The 27,987-nt window shown below is 40.4% G+C and overlaps 1 protein-coding gene across 1 annotated transcript; it reads right to left on the reverse strand.

Annotated features, from left to right (window-relative positions):
• Window positions 1-2,115: 2,115 nt before the first annotated feature.
• LOC119653381 lies at window positions 2,116-27,941 on the reverse strand. Its single transcript, XM_038057928.1, has 8 exons — window positions 27,729-27,941; window positions 27,566-27,668; window positions 21,163-21,205; window positions 20,917-21,051; window positions 4,002-4,525; window positions 3,841-3,930; window positions 2,836-3,005; window positions 2,116-2,756 (listed from the first exon to the last, which is right to left on the reverse strand). Exons 1-8 carry the CDS (start codon window positions 27,815-27,817, stop codon window positions 2,177-2,179), a joined length of 1,734 nt encoding a protein of 577 aa, XP_037913856.1. The 5' UTR covers window positions 27,818-27,941; the 3' UTR covers window positions 2,116-2,176.
• Window positions 27,942-27,987: the final 46 nt, after the last annotated feature.

The raw sequence follows: 27,987 nt of genomic DNA on the forward strand, positions 1-27,987 counted from the left end.
CTTCCGGCGCTTGGTGATAAGGACCGCTTCAGTTTTTTTCCTCCGCAAGCGTCAGCCCAGAGTTCTCTAACCAGCATTTGACAGCACTGATTGCCTCGCTTGAGTATAACTCAGCATCTTCGAAATGCTTTGCGTACGAGTTTACATACCTGCATATATATGTACAGTATTCGGAAATAGGCAGTTTGTTTGTTTAGGGTGAGGATAATATCTACGGCTGTAATATGTACGTATGTCTAGTAGTTTATAAAAATATGAAGGATTATGTTGGAATTGTAGCTATATACGAATAGAAAAATATGCATTGAAGTTTGTTACATAAGATGAACACAAAACCTTTATACCCGAAGCGCGAGCTTCCGGTATTCCAACTTGTTTTTAACATATCGACGCCATATAAACACAAATGTAAGTCAAAATTTTCAGTTTTGAATGTAGCTTTGAAGAAATTCATTTTGAGGATTCACTAGCTGCCTTCAACATTTTGTGTATGGTATCCAGTGACAGTATCAACAAAATTTTTATGCTGTTCCATAACTTTGTGGGTATATTCGTGTTGAGCCAGTTTCAAATAGCCAAGTATTAAAATCGATTCACTGTCTGTCTGTCTGTCACAGGCACTTTTCTCTGAAACGGCTAATGCAATCCGACATATGGGAACTATTAATATGCGAACTATGAAATCCCACGCATACGGTGAGTGACATACATTTACGTGCAGTTTAAAAAAGGGGATGTAACACTTTTTTTCATCGAATATAGTCTTGTAGGGTATAAAATGAAAGTTCTGGATCAGTACTTTTCGAATCTATTTGTTTTGAAGTGAATTGTAAAGTACGCGAGTGAAGAGTCAAAATGTACGCACTTAAAGTGAGATAGCTCTCATTTTGGGAAACTACCCAACCTAGAGCGAGGGTGAGGGAAAAGAAGAAATTCCGCGCGGTGTGTACGCTGACACCATTGTATAGGTAAGGAAGCCGCAAATGGATAAGATTTCGCCACATCTCATCACATTGGCGTATATAACGATGAAATCTATGGGCGGTACCATGGTGTGTGTACTTGTGGACAAAATCCGGTTCAATAGGTTGCGGTAAGCGAGTTACTGGGTGAGGATGAGCCAGTCCAGAAAATCTATTATATAAATATCGATGGTAGGAAACAAAGACGTGGCACACCTTGCCTCAGATGGAACGATTGCGTAGTCTAGGATGCCAAACAGCTTTTAGGGGTGTAGAATTGGTGGACCTCTGCGTAAAACCGGAATATCTGGATTTCCTTATTAAGGTAGTGCTAGATCGGATATCGGTTGCATTGCTGATGATGATGATATCACATCATGAAAGAAGTTGTAGGTGGTCGTAAGGCTTTCGATGGCTCTGTAACAAACATTAAAAGTAGGCTACAAATCTGCATAGTATAACATCTAGTAAACCTGAACCTCTTGCGTGTGGCTCTTGTAGTCTCTGCTGTTGCTGTTGTTACTTCTACATATTGAGATGGTGAAAAGGGACGCAACTAAAGGGGCAAGATGTTAGCTAAAATCATATCGAAATGCATCAGGGAACACCATGAGAGCTAGATAAAAAGAGCAGGCTAACTTTCGATATGGATCCCTCACATTCCAACCAGATTAACGCAAAATGATATGTGCAGTAGCCAGATAAAATTCCACAGGGATTTGAAGTCGAAATCACGGAATCCGCCTGGTTTAATTTTATCACCCTTACTTTTTCTTCTAGTTATCGGTGATGTTTTTCATGTTATTTTGGCTAGAGAATATGAAGAGTTTCAATGGACGATGTCATCTTCCCCCAAAAGGTCGCACTATTCCTCCAGATACTCCAAAATCATTTTAAATTTCGATTTGAAAATTTCAAGATATATTATACGGAAAATCATCAACATTTTTAGATAGAAAAAATCTGAGTTTTTGAACTAGTTGCTCATATCTCCTCCTTAAGATGAAAATGGATTGAAAGTGTGAAATAGATTTCCTTCAATTTTTCCGCTGGAACATAACATTGTGTCCAGATGAACGAGAACACAAGGCACTTTTTCCAGTAAAACATGCAAATATATGTATGCAGAATGAGTAAATATTATTTAGTGTACTTAAAATCACATTTATTTTTATTGCAAACAATATAACTTTAATAGAAACGACACTCTCTACCTAATCACTACCACCCTGATCATTCTTTTCTATTGGCCGTAATGTGTAGAATCCTCCGCAATCTTTGCACTTTTTGCTCTCTCCTAAGTTAGGAATTAACTTATTATAATACGATTCAATCTTCCTTGTCACAAAAGTCTCATTGACACTGCTCAAAAAATCGTTGATACCTTGCCCTTCACATAATTTATATACTATTTTATAAGTAACCCATAAAACTTCCTCCAAAGGTATGAACCGGGATAACTGTCGGCTTATTTCCTGGCCACGTTCAATAAAATAGTCTCTTGCGATTCGGCAAAGTTTATCTAAAGCTTGTGGGTCAGCTACATGAACAGTAACATTATCGATAGTGTCCTCGAGAAGACCTTTATCACTAGCTGCACTGATTGCCTTTTCGCCCAATATGTCCATTTCTCGAGCTACCAGCTGGATCCGGTCCTTTTTGTCAAGTACTATTGGCTGGTCGAGGTGTTTCGAATCAGGCATACTATTCAATGCTCGAATCACATCCATTCTGCCCTGATTATCGGATCCCAGCAAGTTGACAATGTTCTTATGTGCATGATCAAGCTGCTCCCTAAAAAAACGAATAAAAAATTATATTAAAACTGGTGGCTAACTATTATCATTTTGAATATATAATTCTGAAAATATACCTCTGTCGTTTGCTCAGCTCTTCTCGGGTGTTTTCTATGCTTCTGTCTTCGAGAGCAATTATGATTCGCGTAACCGTTTCAAAGTTATGTACGGAGTGGGTAAGTAAGAATAATGAAGAACCAAGTTGAGCCACATCCAGTGGTGTAATTGTCTCCTTGTTAAGCCGTTTCTGTTTTATAAAAGGAAAGGAAATCAGAAGGTACTTAATCTAATAGGTAGCATTTTTCGATGGAAAGAGTTGGTTATTTAATAATGATATAATTCCAGAGAAGTCTAGAAAAAGATTATTTTTTTAGTCCCTTGCTTTTGCACAGAACTGGAGCCCTCCATAAGAAGAAATTGAAACAACTCCGAAACTGGGAGCTAAGCGCTTCAAGTATGAAAGGTTTTGTGGACTTTTAACGTAATAACGGTGAACAGCTTTGTATAAATATCTGATAGAGTATATATACATACAACTTTGACTTATTATAACTTCGTTAATGATCGAAGGAACTGGCAAAATGATTGAAAAGTGGAACTGGTAATGTTGCGCTGCCTGCCGTCACTACTACAAAGTTTTCCATAAGGCTGCTAGATAGTTTAAGAAGCACACATGGGTCCGTCAAGGATCTTTGAGATTGTAGAGATGTCATACTAAGGAGAACCAGACGATCGGGATAAGTCGAGTAGAGAAGGTTCTTTCCAAGGTTAGAAATTGACTAAATCTCGTTTGCACAGATTCAGTTGCGTCATAATCACAATTATAGTATGATGCGAAATTTTAAAGGATGACTGAGGAATGAATGATAGGAGGAACGAAGGATAGAGGTGAACATTGGAAGGAAGGGCGAAAATTAAATCATAGTGTGTTATCACACCGAAATAATGTAAAAAGATGGGGATGTGTTTCCACAAAAACTTAAAACGAAAACAATAATAACAGTTAGTTGAAAGTAATCCAGTGTTTTTGTATCTTGACTGGAATTATTGTATAAATTAAAAAAATTATGGATATCACTTACTAGTATAATTTCGAAGACTCCATTGCCCACACCTACACCGTTGATGGCGATGGTTGCGATATTCAAACTATTCACTGTACCCATAAGGATCTACACAACGTGAAAAGAATTCATCGACGATTTTGATCATTTAAGATTTCATATTTTTCGGGAATTGTTACCTCTGAAGCAGTTTGACCAAGTGCAGTATGGTGTGACAAGACTGCAGTTGCGCCACTAGCTCCAAGTGCAGTTACAGCTCCAGCCACGCCTATCCAGTCAGACCTAGCCTTAGAATCTTTCAAGTGTATCGGTTCTTCGTGAGTTCCGCGATCAATTAATCGTTTAGCTGCAGCGCCTGCTCCCCAAATTCCTGAACCAATACCTGCTACAGCCGCGACGGCAAGAACTGGCGCAGCCACTGGAAACGCTAATGCGGTAAGCGCAACAGCCGCAGCTCCGACTCCTACGATCCCTGCCGTTTTATTCGCAGCGTTACCAACACGAGACAGCAAATGTGATGCTGGGGTAGGAAAACATTCCAATAAAATTCGGTCCTTTTCATCGAAATTATAGAACCCATTTCGAGGAGCGACTAAAATTCCTTTCGGCAGAGTGTTGTTTGATTTATAGTCAGCCCAATTTTGGTAAACACGTCCATTGTCATCAACGAAAATCATGCAGCAGTTTGTGCTGTTCTCATCATCTAGAAAACAGTTTATTTTATAAGTTCATATTTATATCAGAGAGATGTATTACGTAGATACGAACTGTTTCCAATCAGACTAAGATTACGGCTTGGACTGCACATTAATGAAGGCAAGATGAAATATATGATGAAAATGTCAGCATCAAAAATAAATACAACAATAATATCCAATAGTATTTTTCTATTGAGAGCAATGAAGATGTAAGTCTACAGCTTTGAAATCATTCAACATTTCTAATATGTATTTAAGGTGAAAAATCACCATCTATAATAACTATAATGATAAAATTTGCAGACGGTTGTAGGCAACCAACAGAGCCAATTTCACTGTTGATGCCTGCCCTGAATGTGTGAATTTACCACTACCACTTCCATCCTCTAATCATCACTTCTGCGGGTATCTGACCCGTACGCTTACTACTATCTTCATTTGTTATTATTACGGGCCAAGGTACCCCGATGACATGAACATGATTTTGACAATTTTGATGCTCATGTTGAGAGGTCATAGTCCATTGAAATCTTCCATGTTGCCCAGACAAAGCAGCATGAAGAACGTCACAGATAAGGAGAAACAAGTCGGGAAACCGGAAGCTGGACGCTTCAGGTACGAAAGGTTTTGTGTATTTCTTAGTACGTAGCACGTAATATATGCATATATAATATTATATGAGAATATCCACTTTCGGATGATATTGACATTCATAGTCTTGAATTTGCAAGGAAGCGACAACTTTGACGTATGACAACTTTGTTAGTAATAGTGCTATTCCGACCAAACTTGGTGAAATCATGCTCAATGTTATACCCTATATTATTGTGAAATTTCATGGTGCCAACATGAACTTAAGGGGGGTTTTTCTGCCAATTACTAAAAATTATGGTAATATACTATTACTAACTTTATTTGTACAGATATCAGTATGGAAGGTATTTCGGAGCCTAGGCACCATATAGTGGCAGCCTCCTGATTTTTTTCAGATTTTTCGGTTGAGTAGTTTCTGAGAATGGCCCCCTTAAAGGAATGGTCACTTTCAACCCCCCGCACTCCCCACCTTTCCAACAAATGTCAAAACTAAGACCGGCTTCGAAAAGTACTAACCGAGACCTTTAATTTGATATCCCACATGAGTATATTTGGTGAAAAAAAAATTTACACCCCCCTTTTGCATGTATGGGGACCCCCCCTTAAATTCGACGTAAAAGGATGTAACTCACTGTATGCGTGAGCGTTCACAGTTCCCACCTTTCTACCAAATTTGGTGTCAATCGCTATAACCGTTTCCGAGAAAAATGCGTGTGACGGACAGACAGACAGACAGACAGACAGACAGACAGACAGACAGACAGACGGACAGACAGACAGACAGACGGTAAACCGATTTTAATAAGGTTTTGTGTTTACACAAAACCTTAAAAAGGTATCGGTGACAAAATGCAAACCTGGCAGACTTCAGTTTGGGCTTCGAATTCGTCTGAGATTTTAACTCGATGCAGCACGTGAGGTTTCTACCTATAATAACAGCTACCGGTTCTCCTAGAATAGTACTTCTACGTAGAGCTTTCCAAATACACTCCCTATTCGCCCTGTCGAAAGACTTCTCGAAATCGATGAAGACGAGGTGGAGCAGTGACCTTAGCCCGGCAACTTGTTTCATAAAGATCCCTAGGGTGTTGGTGCATTTAGTATACGAGTAGGAAACCAACCTACTCTCTGTCGATCATACTACAAAATATTCTTAATCGTATTCCAGGATTATTTTAGCTAATATATTCGCGACAAAAGAACCGCACCCATACTCTCGACTATTCTGATGACGTCTATTTACTCTCATCATGGACCTAAGTCAAATGGCTTTGAATTCGGAGAAGGAGACAACTAAAGTCGGACTAAAGATAAACACTAATAAAACCAGGGTTCTCGGTCTCAAATCCCTTCTGCTGCGGAAGTTCGAGGTGTATGGCCTGAAACAACAACAAATGAATGCCGCCCAAGAATTACATGCCGTAGAACAGTGAAGAAGTAGTGTGAGCTTCTCGAGAAACTGGAGGGAGTTGGAGCGCATTGCTAGGAACCGACAGCGATGTCGCGTAGATGTAGTTAATGAACTGTACCGCACAAAAAGAATATACTATATATACTGATATTTGCAAGAGTGCCCAAGTAACCCACCGAGGAGGAACTGCAGCCCCGGGTATCGATGGTAGGTAGCTTCCTTGCCCACTAACAAAAGATCATGGCACTAAAGTCTCGAGCCCTTGCAAAGTAAATTTCACTTCCTTTATTCAATCATTATGGCTTTAATTTTCTGGGTGTCCTTGCCGAAACTTTGTCGGTCTTCGCTCCAGAGATTTGCAAACAGCTACCCATACACAATCTGGCCCACATGAATACATATCTCTTCATAGCTAAATGCTCTTGTCCGCCATTTGGAAACACGCCCGATTATCTTGTGACCTGTGACTGTGAGTTCTCGCAGATCTCTCTTCCTGCCTGTCGGTGGGTCACATCTTATTTACTCGCAAACGGCTAAATCTGTTGTTACATTAATAATAATAATAATAATCGTTGGCACAACAATCCATATTGGATCAGGGCCTTGAAGTGTGTTAGAGCACTTCATTCAAGACCGTAACGGTACACTACAGTAGACTGTAGGAGGCAATGTGGTCAGCATTGCGCTCGCCCGAGATTATTACCCTGATTTGACTCAGGTACTCATTCACAGCTGAGTCGACTGGTATCCGACGTCAAATCACGATACAAATCCCACTGTCGCCAGCGAGATTTGAACCGCGACCTTCCGTACGACAGCCTTGTGCTCTAACCACTCAGCTATCCGCTTGTTACATTATTGGCGTAAATCTGTAGTCTATGAAATCTTTTGCATGCAGGAAGTAACACGACTTCGTGTTGGCTTGAAGGGATCAGGGGTAAATTTTTTTTTCCAGAAAATAGCCTGTAACTCCCCAAATGGAGGAGTCTGATTACTACCGATGAAAAATAGAAATAGAAAAATAGAAAAATTAAAACTCAAAATGTATGCATTATAGAGTGTAATACGACCCGTTCTAAGAACCGATCCCGTCATATCAACTATGCCAAATCATAGATGTCAAACTGCAATATAGGACTTGGCGGAAATGCTATTATTATTAGCGAAATTATAGTATAGAGGCCAAAGTCGTCTATTTCGGGTGAATTTACTGAATTCTGTGTCCGGATAGCTGAGTGGTTAGAGCAGAAGGCTATCGTACGAAAAGTTGCGGTTCAAATCTCACTGGTGGCAGTGGGATTTGTATCGTGATTTGACGTCAGATACCAGTCGACTCAGCTGTGAATGAGTACCTGACTCAAATCATTGTAATAATCTCGGGCGAGCGTAATGCTGACCTTATTGCCTCCTATAGAGTACTGTAATCCGGTTGTGTACCGTTACGGTCACACAACAGATTTCAAGGCCCTGATCCAATATGGATTGTTGCACCAACGATTATTATTATGACTGAATTCTCAGTACAGTCTGACGCGTACACACCTATATACGATGCCTAGATAACCAATGTAGAGCAGACTTCGCTCCAACAATAAGTATAACTAAGAACATGCTTATCTCTGTCCTCGAAAACATCACCCTGTAACCAATTCGACTGTATTTCCATTGACTATTGACGACTTATAAATTTAAACCGATGGATTGCATGAACTGCCTCTTCCATGGTTAGTGGTGGTAGCATTTTTTCGTCATCTTCAGTTGGCGAAACCTCCAACTCACTAATATTTGGGTTGTTGTTCATCAAAGTACTCCACCCATTGCTCCAATATGCTCATATGGTCGGTTATCAGATTTTCCTATTTGCGAAACAATGGTTCACCAGTAAATCCTCTAGCTTATTCCCCTCTCATTCATCTTTTCCCACTTCCCGATTCCATCCCCTGAGATTACATCCCACCACCCATACATGCTGTCGCGCCCCTTAAAGTTCAATCCATCATCCTCTCCTGAAAAAAATAAACAAGTCGGAATACAGGAAGCTCGCGCTTCGGGTATAAAGGTTTTGTGTTCATATTATGTAAGAAACTTCAACGCAGATTTTTCTATCTATATATAGCTACAAATCCAACATATTCCTTCATATTTTTCCAAACTACGAGACATACATACATATTACAACCATAGATATTACACTCAACCTAAACAAACAAACTGCCTATTTCCAAATATTGTAGACATATATGCACATATATAAATTGACCGTACCCATATTTCGGATTTACTTCTTATATCTATCTGAATTAGGCACTACCCGCAAAGTTCATTAGCACGCATATACTACATATATACCTACATACACACGCGTCTGGTTGGAGTAATTGATATTCATATACAAATGACTAAAAAACTAAAACAAAATAATTCTTTGCGACCCCATTCATAAAAACTCATTTCGTTGTGGTATTGACGAATTGATATGTGATGATGACGTCATGCAGATTGTAGAGTGCACGAAATTCACAAAAAATGGTAAAGTTTTACCCCCTATAACTTTGTTAATAATAGTAGGATTTTCTTCAAGCTTGACCAAATTTTGTATTATGTTCTTCATTACACGTATCCAAATTTTATATAATACTTCTGGGATGAACATAAGGGGGTGCCGGGTAAATTTCTAAAATATACTATTATTAACTTTATTTGTGCAGATATCGGAACCGGATATATTTTGAGGCCTAGATTTCGTAGAGATGCACCACTGTGATTTTTTTTCAGATTTTTCGGTTGGATAGGTTCTGAGAACGAGACCTAATTACCTGTTAATTACCGCGGCGAGTCTTATTAATTTTGTGGGGCAGTTACCCGAATCTGTGCTTAATAACCGCGTCGCGTCTTCCCTCAAAATGTTTAGACTTTCCCAAGGGTCCAAGGTTGTCGGTTCGGTTTATATGACGCAAGAGCTCAAAATTTTCCCCTAGATATACACTAGGCAGAAAAAGTGTGCGTACACTCAGTAGTATGATACTTTTCCTTAGTAAAACAAAAAAATTAAGCTAATTTTTGTGGCGAATTTATTATCCAAACATTACAAATAGTTCCGTAGTTTTAGTGTATTTAATTCACTAAGTTATAAGTCTTACAAAAACCAGGTTATAAAGCCAAAAATTAAAAGAATCGCAATAATTCAGTAGAAAAAGTCTGCGTACAGTAAACAAATATTTAAAAAAAATTATATTTGAGTAAATATGAAAAGCAAATCAGTAGCTTGTAGGATACCCTTTTCTTTTTATGACCTCTTTTAATCTTTTCGGCATAGAAGATACAAGTTTAGATGTTTCTTCAACACTTATTTTATTCCATTCTTCTTGTAATACATTTTTCAGCATATCCTTTGAAGTTATATAAATTTTCAGCACTTTGTTTTAAATTACGTTTTAAAATATTTAGGTAGTCATATTTGTCCATGGTAGACTCTATAAATTGCAGATTTCCTACGCCACCACTTGCCATACACCCCCAAATCATTATTCCGCCACCACCATGCTTTACCGTTGGCATCAAATTTTCTTTATTCAATGCTGTACATGCTTTTCTCCATACTATTTTTCTTCCTTTTATTCCAAAAATGCAGTATTTACTTTCATCTGAGAAAAGCACATTTTCCCAGAATTCATTTGATTGATTTACGTACTTATTCGCAAATTTTATTCGTTTTCGCCTATTAGTTAATGAAATAAATGGTTTCTTACGTGCAACTCGCCCATGGTAACCAGCTCTCTTGAGTATTTTCCGGGCAGTATCAGCACAAATTTTTTTGTTGAACTTAAGTTCAATATCTTTCGCGATTTGTGGTGCAGTTATTCGTGGATTCTTTTTCACCGAACCTATAATACTTCGCCTTTCCCTAATCGACAACTTCGATGGGCGACCAGATCGTGGCTTCGATGTTATTATTCCCGTCGATTTAAAGTTGTTAACTACCCTTTGAACAGATGAATGTCGCCTTCCTACTATCCTGGCTATTTCGCGGAAACTTTTTCCTTCTTCCCATAATTTTATTATAACTTTTCTTTCACTTACACAAATCTCTTTTCGCTTCAATTCCATAATAACAATTATACACACAAAATAACGAAAAAACGTCCTTATTTTTCACACTTCAAACAAAGCCATTAACCAATAACTCACAATCAATTTACTCCAAATGGCAAGGATTTATATTTCGGGGAATCACCTAATTATGTGGCTGTACGCAGACTTTTTCTACTGAACATTTGTGACTTTTCTTATTTCCCTTGTTTTATTTCAGTTTCCTTGAATTCTAATTTCGTAAAAGTGGCCTTATCAAAGCAACAAGACCACAAGCAATATGCAAACAATAAAATGTTTTTAAAAAACTAATTTATTCGTGTGTTTTACTAACGAATAACCAGGAACTGCTTAGTGTACGCACATTTTTTCTAGTGAGTGTATATCTACATTGAAAAATGAAAATTGTAGTTTGAAGGAAGCTACTTTTACTGGTCGGGATTAGAAACCAATACCTAACTTATTTGCTTTGAAAAGGTAATTTAGGTTTTTTCTATAATACTCGTATACTTGTAAAATATATTATTTTCCTTTATCCAATGAATTCTATACTTATAACACTGCACTGTTGCACTTAAGACTTTTATTCGTTTCACTGCCTTTGAGTAAATGCCTTAGAAGCAGAAACAAAAGAATAAGAAGTCGGGAAACCGATAAGTTCATAATAGTTCTGTGTGTACATAGTTTTCAAAATTCCATTGCTCTCTGTTTTTTAGAAAGCGATTTGATGGAAAGCACTGTATTGATAGTAGCAAACACCATACGCTTGACACTCAGAGTTCAATATTATTAGCAAATGTAACCTAAAACCGATACAAGAAGTCTGGAAACCGGGAGCTGGACGCTTCAGGTATGAAAGGTTTTGTGTATTTCTTTTATAAAGACATTTGCCCCATTAGTACGTAACACTTAATATGCATATATTATGTGAGAATATCCACTTTCGGGTGATATTGACATTCAAAATCTTGAATTTCCAAAGAAGTGACAACTTTGACCTATTATAACTTTGTTAGCAATAGTGGGATTTCCGCCGAATTTGGTAGGATCAAGCTCTACACTGCTGCAAAATTTCGTGGTGCTAGGATGAGCTTAAGGAGGGTTCCGCAGCCACTTACTGAAAATTATAGTAATATACTATTATTAACTTTATTTGGTTGGGTAGTTTCTGAGAATGGCATCCTTAAATAAATGATCACTTTCGATCCCCCGAACTCCCCGCATTCCCAACAAATGTCAAAACTAAGCCCAACTTCAACTTCCAACCCTTGAATTCGATGTAACTCACTGTATGCGTGAGCGTTCACCATTCCACCAAATTTGGTGTCAATTGCTGCTATAGTCTCCGAGAAAAATGCGCGTGACGGACAGACAGACAGGAAACCGATTTTAATAAGGTTTTATTTGACACAAAACCTTAAAAAAGGACTGAGAAGAAGTAGATTCTTCAAGAATGGAATTTTAATATTTCACTCGAATGTCAATTTATTTATTATTAATAGTTGGCGCAACAACCCATATTAGATCAGAGCCTTGAAGGGTGTTAGAGCACTTCATTCAAGACCGTAACGGTACACTACAGTAGACTGTAGGAGGCAATGTCGTCAGCATTGCGCTCGCTCGAGACTATTACCCTGATTTGACTCAGATACTCATTCACAGCTGAGTCGACTGGTATCCCCTCTTCGACCGGCGAGATTTGAACCTCGACCTTCCGTACGACAGCCTTGTGCTCTAACCACTCAGCTACTCGGACACTGTCATGTCAATTATTCGGGTTAATTATGACGTCAGCACCTTATTTGCATGGCTTAGGATTTGACACTAATAACCGAAACTTGGCATGAGTATGTGCGATACTGTCTTCTATGCCAGCGCAAAATTTAGTGCTCCTAAGATGAGTTTAAGCGGGGTTTTTCAGTCAACTTCCAAAAGTTGGTGATATACTATTAGTTAGTTTATTTGAACAGATATCACAGTGGGACATATTTCAGAAATTGGACTTAATTCAAACGAATATCAATTATCCTCGCTAATATTGACATCAGCATCTTATTTGTTTGAGGTACTATGACTTCGGCACTATCGGCCGGTTTTTCATGAAACTTAGCACGGGTGTGTGCGACACTGTCCTCTATGCCGGTGTGGTTTTGTGAGCCTAGGATGACTTTAAGGGGGGTTTTAAGTCAATTTCTAAAAGTTATTAATATGCTATTAGTAAGTTTATTTGTGTAGATATCGGAATTGGACACATTTTGAGGCCTAGATTTCATATAAGCGCACCTTCCTGATTTTTATTCAGATTTTGGGTAGGGTAGTTTCCGAAAATTAGTCCTGTCTCATTTTAAGTGTGTACGTTTTGATTCCTTACTCGCGCATTTTATAATCCATGTAAAAGCGAATACCAATCTCGGAAAGTACTAATCGAGACCTCTCATTTGATATGCGGCCATATCAGGTGAAAAAAAATGTACACCCCCTTTACATTTATGGGAAACTCCCTTTAAACTGCACGCAAATTTATGTCACTCACTGTATGCGTGGGATTTCATAGTTTCCAAATGTCCATCAAATTTCGTTAAGGATTGAGTTAACAGTTTTGGAGAAAGGTGTGTGTGACAGACAGATAGACAGTGAATCGATTTTAATAAGGTTTTGTTTTAAACAAAACCTTAAGAATGGAAGTGAAAACAAGTCGGCAAACCGGAAGTTGGTCGCTTCAGTTATCACAGGTTTTGTTTGCTTTTTCTGTGAGTATATTTGAATGTAGAACTATCCCATTTGTACGTAGCCCGTTATGTATATAAATTTAGCATGTCTAACTACCCACTTTAGTGTGACATTGATATTTTGTTGCAGTAAATTTACAGGGTAAAGTCAACTTTGAGTTCCTGTAACTTTGTTACTAATAGAATAATTTTGATAAAACTTGGGGATAATATGCTTCATATTATATTTTATACTACTGCCAACTTTTATAACTAGAGGGAAACTTAACGGGGGTTTTATTCAATTTCCCCAAAAATATATTAATATACTATTTATTATTAACTTAATTTGAACAGATATCGATATGGAGAGCATTTTGAGGCACCATATAGAGGCAGTTTCATGAATTTTTTCACATTTTTCAGTTGGGTAGTTTCTGAGAATGGGTCCCCTCCCCGCCTTTTTAACAAATCTCAAAACCAAGACCGGTACTAATCGGTACCTTTCCTTTGATACCATACATGACTATATTCCGTGAACAAAATTGTTACACCTCCCTTTTACATGTGTGACCCCCCCCCCCTAAATTTCAACGTAGAAGGATATCACTCACTGCATATCTGGGCGTTCACAGTTCCCACCTTCTCACCGAATTTCGTGTCAATCGGTATATCCGTTTCTGAGAAAAGTGCGTGTGACAGACAGACAGACAGACATTCAAATCCGTAAATCCCTGGTGAAGGTTGGTATTCCCGCCTATCCGGCTGCTATCGTCCGATCGTACCGATGACGGACCTCAGGAGTCCGTTGTTTCCGCGGGTGTCTCGCAGGGTTCCGTATTGGACCCGCTACTGTGGAACATCATGCACAACGATGTACTTAATCCCCCTTCCGGAAGAAGCCACAGTTGTGGGTTACGCTGACGACATAGCGCTGGTTGTTGTCGCAAAACATCTCGAAGATGCTGAGTTATACTCAAGCGAGGCAATCAGTGCTGTTAAATGTTGGTTAGGGAGCTGTGGTCTCACACTTGCGGAGGAAAAAACAGAAGCGGTCCTCATCACTAAGCGCTAGAAGAGAAATTACACCTACATTAGAATCGGTAATCATATAATCACTTCCAAGCCGACCATCAAATACTTGGGGGTGATGATAGACAGGAAGCTCAGCTACAAGCAACCCGTATAGTATGTTTGCGATAAATCATTCACTGCTAGTATGGCCCTGGCAAGGATGATGCCGAACGTGGGAGGGTCACGGCATACCTCTAGGTTGCTTATAGCCAGGGTGGTCACCTCAATCATGCTCTATGCGACCCCAGTTTGGAGGGAGGCGTTGCAGATGTCAGTTAACACTAACAAACTGAGTGCAGTCTACAGGAGGGCGGCTCTGAGGATATGCTCTGCCTTCAGGACTGTCTCAGATGATGTAACATTCGTCATCTCTGGAATGATGCCGATTGACATCTTGATAGATGAGATAGCGAATATATACAATGCGAAGCCAATCTCTCCCTTATCGCAGACGAAGAACGCTGAGAGAGGGAGAGATCCATAAATAGATGACAAGAGCGGTGGGAACGCTCGGGAAAGGGTCGGTGGACTCACAGGCTCATTCCTACCATCAAGGATTGGTTGGAGGGACGACACGGTGAGATTAATTATAATTTCACCCAGTTTCTCAAGGGGCATGAATGATATCGCCAATACCTGCACAGAATTAAATTGGAGACCTTACCCGACTGTCCAAATTGCGATGGAGTCCCAGAGGACCCAGAGCATGTATTCTTCCACTGTCCGAGATTTGTGGAAGAAAGAAGCAATTTAGAGGTGACTCTAGGAGATGTGCTGGTACCAAAAAATCTGGTGCCGAAAATGGTAGCACATGAAGAAAATTGGGATCCTCTGCGAAAGGCAGAGGAGGAGAAAAGCGCGGTCACGTACGTCGCGTATAGAAGAAAGGTGACTAAGCTAGAATGAGCTGACTCCGCCCAGTAATGTAATACTTTATGGTGGTTTCGCGGGGCAGGGAGGGAGTCGAGGGTGGTTTTATTGGGTCAAAATCCCACACGCTGGTGTGTCTAAACCATTATCTTTTGAAGATTTCTACCTCCTGAAAAAAAGACAGGCTAGACATTGAAAATTTGCAAACAAAGCCTTAGAAACCATTTTCCTCCTTATTCATAGCCTTGACAATATTTTTATCAAGCCAAATTTTATGTGGAGTGATGGTCAAATGACATGACCATTAACGGTGCATCTTCCACATTAGATTTTCCATAAACAAGCTCTGACCTTTCAGGCCATACTTTTCCAGTATAGCGGTTTTGAGTAGCAATGCTGTCCCATATATAAGGAAAACAACAGTATTTAGTAAATCCACCTTAGACTCCGAGTAAAATAGCTATAACTTTGAGATCAGCGCATACTTTACAGCTGCAATCTTTGTATTTTGACGCTTCTTTGGCGCTTCAGGAATCTCCATCATTGGGAAAAGTGGATGTGACAAACAGGCAGATTGAACCGATTTTAATAAGGTTTTGTTTCTTCTATGATATGTTTCAATTGAGGGTAGTTGAAATAATAATTGACATGTACCTCGAAAACTAGAGGTCATGGATACCACATATGTTTGGAACTTTTCATCTATGACTCATAACCTATTTGTTCCAACTATCAGTTAAGCGGGTACCAAAATGGCATAACGCAATGTAATTATTGCAGTTAAGATGAGTGCCTTTTATTAGAATATTGGCGATCAGCTCAATCAGCTGCAGCTGATTGGTTTCAAAGTTACACCCAATTACGTGACATCACTTTCGTTAATATGGAAAACAGGGACAAGAAGATGTTTCCTGTGTTAATTGTACATTGTTTATTAATGGGAAACATATTGTCCAAACCATGAAATGATTTGCAAAGTATTACGACGAGTCTGTCCTCTCGAAAACAATTTGTAAAGGGTTCAGTAACATAGTAAATCACGCCCCAGTGATATTGATTCCAGGAAACATCAATGATGTACATCGCATGGTTTTAAATAGTTGAAAAGTGAAAGTACGTGAGGTAGGTGACTTCTTAAAGATGTTAATAGAACGTGTGCGGAACATTGTGCATGTATGTATGTGCAATATTTTGAATATTTGCATACGAAAAACTTCTAGCGTGATAGCTGCGGCATTTTTTGACATCATCATCGTCAACGGCGCAACAACCGGTATCCGGTCCAGGCCTGCCTTAATAAGGAACTCCAAACATCCCGGTTTTGCGCCGAGGTCCACCAATTCGATATTCCGAAAAGCTGTCTGACGACCTACGCCATCGCTCCATCTCAGGCAGGGTCTGTCTCGTCTTCTTTTTCTACCATAGATATTGCCCTTATAGACTTTCCGGGCTGGATCATCCTCATCCACACGGGTTAAGTGACCCGACCACCGTAACCTATGGTGGTCGGATTTTATCCACAACCTGACGGTCATTGTATCGCTCATAGATTTCGTCGTTACGTAGACTACGGAATCGTCCATTCTCATGTAGGGGGCCAAAAATTCTTCGGACGATTCTTCTCTCAAACGCGGCTAAGAGTTCGCAATTTTTCTTGCTAAGAACTCAAGTCTCCGAGGAATACATGAGGACTGGCAAGATCATTGTCTTGTACAGTAAGAGCTATGATCCAATGGTGAGACATTTCGAGCGAAACAGTTTTTGTAAGATGCAACAGGCTCTGTTGGCTGCCAACAACCGTGCGCGGATTTCATCATCGTAGCTGTTATCGGTTGTGATTTTCGACCCTAGATAGAAGAAATTATGAACGATCTCAAAGTTGTAGTCTACTATTTTTATTCTTCCCGTTTGACCAGTGCGGTTTGATGTTGTTGGTTGGTTGGTTTTTGGTGGTGACGCAGCCATCATATACTTTGCCTTGCCTTCATTGATGTGCAGCCCAAGATCTCGCGCCGATTGCCGCATGCTTGATCTGGATGAAGCCAGTTTGTGCGTCTCGGGTGGTTCTTCCCATGATGTCGATATCGTCAGCATAGGCCAGTAGTTGGGTGAACTTAAAGAGGATCGTACCCCTCGCATTTACATCAGCATCACGGATCACTCCAAGGCCAGGTTGAAGAGGACGCATGATAGGACATCCGCTTGTCGTAGGCCATTGTTGATGTTGAATGGTTTTGAGGGTAATCCCGCTGCTTTTATCTGGCCTCGCACATTAGTCAGGGTCAGCCTAGTCAGTCTTATCAATTTCGTCGGGATACCGAATTCTCTCAAGGCCATGCACAGTTTTACCCTGGTTATGCTATCTTAGGCGGTCTTAAAGCCGATCAAAAGATGGTGCAACTAAGGTGCATATTTCAACAGTTTTTCCATCGCTTGCCACAGAGAGAAAATCTGATCTGTTGCTGATTTGCCTGGAGTGAAGCCTCTTTCGTATGGGCCAATGATGTTTTGAGCATATGGGGCTATCCGGCCTAGCAAGATACCGGAGAAAATCTTATAGATGTTACTCAGCAACGTGATACCTCTATAGTTGCTGCACTGGGTGATATCCCCTTCGTGAACAAAATAAATCCCGTTATCAGCTGTAAGGTATTGAGTTGCTGTCCCACATCTTGAGCACAAATTGATGAACCACTTGGTGTAGTTAATCGCCTCCATATTTAACCAATTCAGCTGTAATTCCATCGACTCCTGGCGGCTTATGATTTGTAAGTCGATGAATTGCACGGACTGTTTCTTCTACACTTGGTGGTAGCAGTATTTGTTCGTCATCTTCAGTTGGCGGGGCCTTCAACGCGCTGATATTCTGGTTGTTCAGTAGTTTAATTAAATACTCAACCCATCGCTCCAATATGTCGGAAATCAAATTTCCCTCTTTGTTTCGGTAGGATGAACATCGAGGTGTGTAAGACTTCATCCTGCTGAATTTATGGTAAAACTTCCGCGCCTGGTGCGGTTGCTCCCTCTACTTTTCGAGTTCACAGACCTGTTGGATCTCCCAGACTTCCTTTTTCCGTCTGTAAAGTCGCTTCTCCGCTCGCCGGAGTTCATGATAAGTCTCCGCGCATGCCCGCGTCCTTCGAGGATGCAACATTACTCGGTATGCAGCATTCTTCCGTTCCGTTGCTAGCTTACATTTTTTGAAGTTATTAATTCTTGTTTTCGCGCGAGACGACTTGGGATATCACGTGGCAGACTGTTTTCACCCATAAGTTGCTCATTCGGAGAAAGTCCTTCGCTTAGATGAGATTGGCAATGTTCTCCTTTAACGATGTAAGTATCCTTTGTTGCTCTATGTATTAGTCATCCATTTATACATAAACACCATATTCGTTATATATTTTATGTATTAAGAAATGTTTTCTTGTAACAAACGATGTTTACTTTTACATTCGCTTTTTTTACTCTCTTTGAACATATAAAGGAAAATTCACCAGAAGTGCTAAAAACTTAAAATATTGAAGCTTTTAAAAAACCTGTGACCACAAAATGACAAAACTTAAACGGACTTCAATTATTTTTCTATCATTCCGCCGCCTACTAATGGCACTCTTCCCCCGCCTGCTCTCTACTCCTGTGGCGAGCACTAAACTGAGTGAAGAGCGCCGGTGACGTCATCTGTCCGCTGGTATTCGCAACATTCGAAATAAATTTCGAATGCCGCGAATCCCGTCGCGCCACACATTCATCGTCTAACCAGCCGTTCTGGCCAAACGTGTCATAAATCATAAATACGGCCAAACGTGTTTGTGGCCGTATTTATGATAACGTCCTTCAGATGATTGTGAAGATTATTTGTTGATGCTTCATCTCCAGGATATCTGTTGATTGTGGTTATTGCAGCATCCATTTCCCTCTTATAGGTGTTGCGGAGGGCTGTGTTGTGGATGGCTTCAGTGTTAACTCTGACCTGATTGTCAGAGGGGATTTCAGGCGGTGTTGTTATTCGAGCTCGGAGAACCATCCCAACAAGATAGTGCTCCGAGTCTATATTGGCCCCCTATATGTTCTGACATTCATCAAGACTGAGAGGTGGCGGCGATCAACACGTGGTCAATTTGGTTGAAAGTGGTCCCGTCTGCAGAGCCCCACGTATGCTTGTGGACCGTTTCCGCGCAAACCAGGTACTTCCAACAACCATTTCATATGACCCTGTTAATTGAATAATCCGCAGTCCGTTATCATTTGTATTTTGATGTAAACTATGGGAGCCAACGTATCGCCTGAATATGGGCTCCGTCCCTACTTGGCTGTTAAAATTCCCAAGTGTGATTTTGATATCATATCTGGGACAGGCTTCGAGGGTTCGTTCTACTGCCTCGTAGAAGGTGTGCTTCTCTGACTCTGCAGTCTTCTCTGTTAATAAGGCTTATATTTATAAATTTACCAGCGCAGAGTGCATAGCCGTTCGCTTATGTTTTCAAAGCCCATAACAGCAGGTTTCATTTTTTGGCTGACTAACAAACCTACTTCGAGCACATGATGTAGCGACTCTTCTCAAGGAAACCGGTCCCTGTCCAACGCATCTCCTGTAACGCTGTTATATCCGTTCTATATTGGAACAGGTTATTGGCTAGCTGCTTGGCAACTCCATCTCTGTAAAGGAAGGGCATGTTCCATGAGAAAATGCGGAAATCGTTGTTCCTTTGTCGTTGCTGGGTTCGTCGTTGTGTTATCCATTCAGCCCGAGGCTCCTTTTATGATTTCATAAGAAGTTATTTTCCGTGTTGTCAGCCCTACCGAACCCCCAACCTGGAGGACCAGTTGGCACAATGTGTCCCGTTTTTAGGCGCGGGAGACTCGCCTTCATCCTTCTCCATCTGCAACTTATCGTTAAGAAAGAGCTCCCAGCGATCACCACGTGGAGGTGAAGATAGGGTTTGGTATTGGTTCAGCAGACGTTTCCCAGGTTTTATGCTCCATCGTGGAGGGTACCAATCCACGTTTCGCCCTGGGTCCTATACTACCCTTTGACTGCATTTTTTGACAACCGATCAAAATCAACCATACGCGGATTATTCAAAGTATTGCTGAAAGCAATTTCAGCGTAATTTTGGTAAAAAATCGGAGCAGTTGGTAGAACAAGGTGAAAATCGCTCAAAACGACCGAAGGGGCAAAAAACAGGCGGAGAAATGGACGATTAGTTTTTGCTCCCGAACTTGGCCAGGTGGTTGCAGAGCAGGAGAAACGGGAAACAGGGGCTTCTTTTAATTCGCTTTACAAATTTGACATTACAGAAGGTGTAGAACCGTTGGAGGAGCGCTGTAAAAGGTGTATTGCTCTGGAAGGGAACCACGCTGAACAGTATGTACAAATTTTTTCGAAAAAAATGGTTCTTTCACTTCCTTTCAAGTCTGCGAACTTTTCACTCCATGTAGTAATTGCATACAAAGTATCGAGAAATCGTTTGAGTATTCCGTTTTTCAAATATAATATATACGAGTATAACAGATGGATTAGATAAAGGAGAGGAGAATTTGAAATTTGGAGAAGAATATACCGAGCCAAAAATGGGACTATTCAACTACGGTTCCCATTAAAAACTAAATACATAAAACTTAAGAATAGTAAATCAAGCAAGATACTTACGGCAACATTTTCGCACTCTGAAAAGCGGATACACGAAGTATTCAATTTCCTTAACAGCTTCCTCCACATTTTCAATTTCCTTCGTGTAAATCACATATTGTATTGACATCAGAAGTTTGCCGCCATAAAATTTTCCTGAAATTATTAAATTGTTCTTTTTATTTTCACATATTACTTGCAGTAATGAAATGAATGGAAATTTGGTCAAACGAAACCAAGGTCAATTTCAAAGTCCGCTGTACTCACTTTGATTCCAAAGAGCTGCTACAAGAGTGGATCTTAATTTTCCCTGAAATTATGAAAAATGAAGTCAATTACTCGACTGAAAATGTAAATTTCTCCCGGAAAATGTGAAAACATTGTGTCGTTTTGGTTGTTGCATATATATACCATATGATTGCCACTGCTAAACATTTTTAACATAATCTCATGCATAGCATATGTTGAAAACTCTGGTGGCACGCTGACGTTCTAATTATCCGGAGTATATCACCGGAAAATTGGAAAATCATGGTTTTCTCCACCTAAGTAGGATTTGCGCCAAATCGTGCTGTAGTTTAGGTCCAGTATACTGCTTATCGTTGAGTCTGACCCCGGCGTTGAATACGAAAAATGTCGATTCAGCACCCTGCAAGGGTCAGCGTCTGCTAGAAGATCGACAAATTGAAGACCCGCTGGTCACCAATAAGTTGCAAAGTTTAACCCCTTCCTTGATCATTAACATTGGCTCGTGGTTGGAGGCAGGCTACGAAATGCGGATATATTTGACGGCCGCAAGCATCCGATTCTCTCGCCAAGAGATCGTGTTACTTTCCTAATCATTCTCGAGATTCATGCAGTACTTTGCATGGTGCCGCTTCTCAGAGTTCGAAACTACTTGAGAATGCGATAGTGAATCTTCAACGAGCAAAAGGTGATACGTAACGAGTGTTAGGTGCTCTACATGTGTGAAATATACGAGCCAACAGACTTTGACTCCACATCTCAGCAAGCTCTCCCCCAACTCCCCATATAAAACAATGAAGGCAAAAAATTTCTCTCAGGGAATACGGCCGAGCAGTACTTTCTACGTTCCAAAGCACAGCTTATATCGGAGGCTAGCCGATAAACTTGTTCAACAGTTACATGTTGTGATGTTACCAGTCCAATGATAGTTCCCAAGGGTCGAATTTGTGCCCCCTCCGATCCTAGCCTCTTTATCTTGCCATCTCTCTATACGAGTTTATGGAAAGTCGGAGCAGCTAAAATGCCAAACTTTTGGGAGCAGCAATTGCTTAAACTCCACAAGATTTAAACACGTCCTGTTCAGCTTTGATAATTCTGACGAACTATATATTTCTCAATTGATGTTCCCTAATTTATACAAAATTTACATATGCTTAGTCATCCTGTACTGTACTTTTAGATACATATGGATGTACAATGTATGGGAGAAAATGGTATGATAATGTGGGTAAGTTTGACAGTATTTTACAATGTTTTCTTCTGAAACCCAACTGGCGAGAAAGAATAACCTCTTTTTCGTCCAAGTTTTGTTGTAACTTGGATAATAGGAGCTTGTCGAATAACTTTGGTAGTGAGGGATGCAGGTTTATCAGTCTATAAGATGTGATAACCGTAGGATTTTCACTTTCCTTCGGAATCATCATTAATAATCCTTATAATAATAATCGTTGGCGCAACATATTGGATCAGGGCCTTGAAGTGTGTTAGAGCACTTCATTGAGTCCGTCGGCCAGTGGCTTTGTGTGGACGAATCTAAGTGTGTATACATGTACAGCTGCTACGCATCAACCAGTCTCATATTCTCTAAATTTGAAGACATATTAGACAACCAAGTTCTCGAGGCAAGAGTATGAAGTCCAAAGGTGATTGCCAATGATTTTAATGTTTAAGATCTCGAAAGCGGAAGCAGAGAGAATGATTACGCTGACACGATCTTTGTCAGACCTGTACTGGAGCTTGATATATCCTGGCACATTGACAACTACCTGGCAATTACCTTTTAACTATGGAGAAAGCCACAGTACAAGAAAACAACATACCCAAAGCCAAGAAGCACATCAGGCTGATCTACAAAAGTGTTGGTTGAATAAACTTTGGTAAAAGCATAAGACGTGTTCACCCTTAGGAGATATAGATTCCCCAGTAGAAGATCCAACTACTGGTGAACTGCTAAACAGGTCAGCTTACGATCTGATCATCGTTTTAGATGGCAGTAGGTAGGTTCAATTTGATGTAAAAAGGACATGCATATAAGAAAGCCTGAAAAAACCTCATAGGTCGGTCATCCCCACAGATCACGTGCTCTGCTCTATATCGAAAATCATCCAAGCGTTATTCCCCCTGCAAGAGGGGGCCGCTGACATCTTACAAAGGTCTCTGTATTTAATAACAAGAGTTGGAGATTCGGAATACCGAATCGGCGTGAAATCCAGACGAGGCATGTTCGCTTAGTGGTTCGAAACATCCATGTCCGAGGTTTCCTGCATCATGGAAGGCGCAGAAGCTGGAGCGGAGTTGAGTCTATAGAAGGGCAGCTTTAAGGGTAGGCTCTCAGAAGAAACGCATTCCAACAAGTATGACAACCTTGGGCTTCGGTAATGATGTTGAGATAGCAATACTAGAAAACTCCTAGATGAGGCCGAGATTTATGTATGCGAGGCGTTGTGGAAAATCAATTCCTAGTTGAGAAATTCCAGTATTTCTAATTGGAAAGAAAAGAAAGGAGACAATCGTGCATATTATAGCTGGCGAAAAAAAAACAATAGTCACAAGCGGAGTTGAAATATTTGAGAGTAACGATCGAAAGAAAGCTTAACTTTTGAAAAAAAACGCATTCAGTATACAGCAACTAAAATGTTTCCATCGTTGTAACGATCTCGAGAACATTGGCGCGCCAAGACAAAGCCATCTTTTTCTTATTTCAAGAGTAGTTAGCGCCGTGCTAATCTCCGCAGCGCGAGTTTAGGCAACTGCACTGGCAAACAAATTAAACTGTTGGAAACTAAGTGCTTACCGGACAAGATAAAGGGAAGCACGTACGTATTAACGAGACGCTCCGCATAAACATCCAAACGAACGCAGGCCGGTGTCTCTACGTAAAAATATACCCCACCAGGGAGTCAACGGTAGGAATCAATTGCAGCTGTTATGTGAGGAATTTTCTATGCACGTTTTTTGTTTCGTACATACATAGCTAAAAATCCAAAATTTTCCCTCACATATTTCCAAACTTCCAGGTACATGTATGTACATATATACATATTGAAGACATAAATATTATGCTTATGCTAAACAAAGAATGCATATTACCACATACCAATGTATATGTATATATCTAAATTTATCGCGCGTATCTCAATACGTAAAAAAAAACGGATCCCTTTCATTGAAACGAAAACTGAGGAAACATGATTTGGACGCCCTTTTCAGTAGCAAGAACAGCCAGCTCAAAATCCGTCTAGGATCACCCAAGGACTCAATCCATCAAATGAAGAAGGCGTATGGGGGTGCACAGACCGCTATTACAAGCTTGCCAGAGGAATTAGCGGTTAACCTAATTACCGCGTGCAAGATGCCGACTTAGGGAACAAGTGTCTCTCACGAGACGCTTCCGATGTCTCGATTTCGTTTGGTTGAAAAGGAGTAGAAAGTTTGGAGAATAGGGCCATTTCATCAAAAATTGCAATTGAAATCCACAATGCATGTTGTGCAAAGAGAAAGAGGGAGTGGACGACCGACACGTAACAGGTGGTGACAGGTGTCCAGCAGATAGTAGGGAGCTGAATCTTAGAGCTAAATGAGGTTGATACAAATCAACCTCAACTATTCCGAAGCAGCTAAAATCACTCCAAAGTCAAACGTGGGCGTAGTGGTAATCTGCGAACCTTAACGAAAGTACGTAATGCTACATTAGGGAAAGACTCATTTGGAAAGAAACGAAGGCATTCAAAGCTTTGTAGAGGCAAAAGTCAACGGCGATTATATCTACAGTCGTTACGCTTCTTTCACTGCAACATTAGCGCAATATGAGAAAATGCTAGACAGTTTGGTGTAGTACCATATAGACCACAGCCCTAAAATTAACGCGTGGGACTTGGACCGGGGAGGCCGATTGGCGAACACCAGGAGCCAAATCCTGCTTGAAACCTTCGTGAAGCTTTCCGAAAGCGAGAAACTTTGCAAAAGGGCAAGCGGGAAGCCAGAACATTGGCAGATGCAAAAAGAATATCATGATTTTCGAAGTAGCCTTAGAAACGCCGCACGGAACAGGAACCGGAATCGGTACACGCAGCTGTGCTTTGGTGCAAATACCAACCCATGAGGCATCGTTTACAAGGTTTTAATTAATAAGATTCGTGGGGAAAAATCACCCTAACTGACGTGCTCCCGACTTTTTTTTAAAATAATCGCATCCTGCCCAGTGGAGGAGGGGGAAGGAGTGTTTTCTCGCCCAGTGGAAGAGATAAAAGTTGGTTCTGCTACCAAAGTCTCAAAAATCACCTAGTGCACCCTCTTCATATCTGCTTTTCTGTCTTTTATGGAGAAGATGATGGAGGTAGTGATTTATACAACAGGCTGTTTTCGCTCGTCAAGCTAGCTTTTGGTCCATCGGAACGGAAATATAAGTTTTGGTGGGCAATGGTTGTGTGTCTGGCTCAGGAGACGTCGACCGTTAATAAATGCTGTGCGGTGGTGAAACTTCTTTGGTACGAAACGGGTGCCAAAAGAATATATTATGAGAGCAGGTGCTCCGCAAGGATCCGCATAGAGGCTCCTGCTGTAGAACTTTAGGTGTGACGGCGTGGTTGGCCTATGTGTGCCTGACTGGTTTTGCGTTTTGGCGGTGGTTAGAGCGCAAGGCTATCGTACGGAAGGTCGCGGTTCTAATCTCACTGGTGGCAGTGGAATTTGTGTCGTGATTTGACGTCGGATACCAGTCGACTCAGCTGTGAATGAGTACCTGAGTCAAATCAGGGTAATAATCTTTAAGTATTTATCCAATAATAAATACCCATATTATAATAAACATTTATAAGGCGCTTTTATTCATTTGCCGTATAGTTTAAATATTCACAAGAAAAACTGAACTTAATTTATAAGACACTTTTATCCATTTGCTGTATAGTTTAAATATTCACAAGAAAAACTGAACTTAATTTATAAGACGTTTTTATCCATTTGCTGTATTGTTGCTTCTCAAACGTTAGAGGCAGAAAAGACGTCTCACTTCATTTGTTTCTTTTCTGCCCCTAACTCATGGCACACTCGCCGGTCCTCCACTCCCGTGTCGTGCTCCGCAAAGTGGATAGATCCGCGCCATCTATTCGTGCGCACTCGCAACATTCGAAATAAATTTCGAATGCTGCGAATCCTGCCGCGCCACAATCTCGGGCGAGCGCAATGCTGACCACATTGCCTCCTAGTGTACCGTTACGGTCTTGAATGAAGTGCTCTAACACACTTCAAGGCCCTGATCCAACATGGATTGTTGCGTCAACGATTATTATTATTATTAGTAATTACGAAGCACCTTAAGGACGTGGAACTTTATGGAAGTGAAACCATTCATACCTTCAAATAATAATAATAAAGGACAACACGGTGAACCGGAAAAGAGTGAGTTTCAGCCAACCGCGCTGGGGGTGTGCAGCGCATACAGGACATGTGACAGGCCATCATCATGTGAGGCAGTGTGTGTCATCGCAGTAATTCGATCAATTTAGGAGGAGGAATATTTTATAGCTATGTATGAATTAAAAAACCTACATAAAAGCTCCTCACCAAGAAGACTACACACAGGAGATTCGTCTTTCGGTGCATCACTTAAATTTGTATGGTGGAAAAAAATCATTACGCATGTTCGTTTTTCTTTAGTACGCGCGTAAGAAAAATTCAGTGCAGTGCATTGGTGTGCGGCCATGTGGTTGGGAGCAATGTGTCAAAGTGGCAGGATATGTGCCACTTTGACACATTGCACAACTGTTTATAGCTATATGTATAGCTGTTTATGTATGGGGAAGAACACACAAGAAAACCATCTAGGCACTATCGACACACCGACAACAATATATGAGCAAATTAGCTACTTCATCCCTGCCCCGTTAATATGCAGTGACATTCCGTCCCCCTGACACTTGATTTGCTCCTCCTGTGTTTGGTCTTCTTATTGCTCGCATCAGCTCTCGGTATTCTAATTTATTTCCTATTGTGGTCATTCTGATGAAAGTGCCAAAAATTGGGGTCATTTCTTTTTTAATTTTTTCTTTGCTCTTTGATATATTGCTTAATTTTTCTTCTGTTAACTAATAATAAGCTTCTCAAAGAGCACAGGTACTATAATTTCGTACAATAGAAATTAAAATAGTTATTTTGGTTTCCTTCGAATTATTCATTGTGATTTGTTTCTTGTATAAATAGTTGTGTCCATGACTGTATATATTTTGAAATAAAATAATCAGATGCGGGTTGGAGACTTCTCGCTGCAACTTCATCATAAAATGTTATGGACTCCTCTAGCCACTACAAAGCATTTACACACTACAGCTGTCCAATGGTTTCAGCGCATGTGCGCGCTTCTCATTTTGTTTATATGTAATCATATGTTTGATGACGTCATAGACGTACTCAGATTAGCATTGCTTACCAGCCGCGTGTTTTCTCTTTGTGCGTTCTCAATCGAGTTATCAATATCTGGTATTAGTAGTTCAATTTTTCGCACGAGATACTCTCGATCATCTTCGTCGTACCTGCGTGCAAATAAGTTATTATTTAAATCCAAAGACATTCTATCCAGTTTGAGGACTCACAGATCCCACGAAATGATATCCTTGGCACCGAATAGGCTCCCAAGCTGTTGCTGCAATTGCGCCGCAGTTCTCGTTCCTTCGTCAACCATTTCACCTGTTCACAGTTCTGACTCTAAATTACCAAATCGACTAAACGCACCACACTCAACAATTGTATTTCACCAACTAATGAAGTGCGGAGTTTGCTAAGATACTCGAACAAGCTGTGATCGCGGTCATGAATCATCAACAAGTCACTAATTATCATATTATCAATACA

This window comes from Hermetia illucens, chromosome 4, assembly GCF_905115235.1.
Source record: "Hermetia illucens chromosome 4, iHerIll2.2.curated.20191125, whole genome shotgun sequence".
NCBI classification, from domain to species: Eukaryota; Metazoa; Arthropoda; class Insecta; order Diptera; family Stratiomyidae; genus Hermetia; species Hermetia illucens.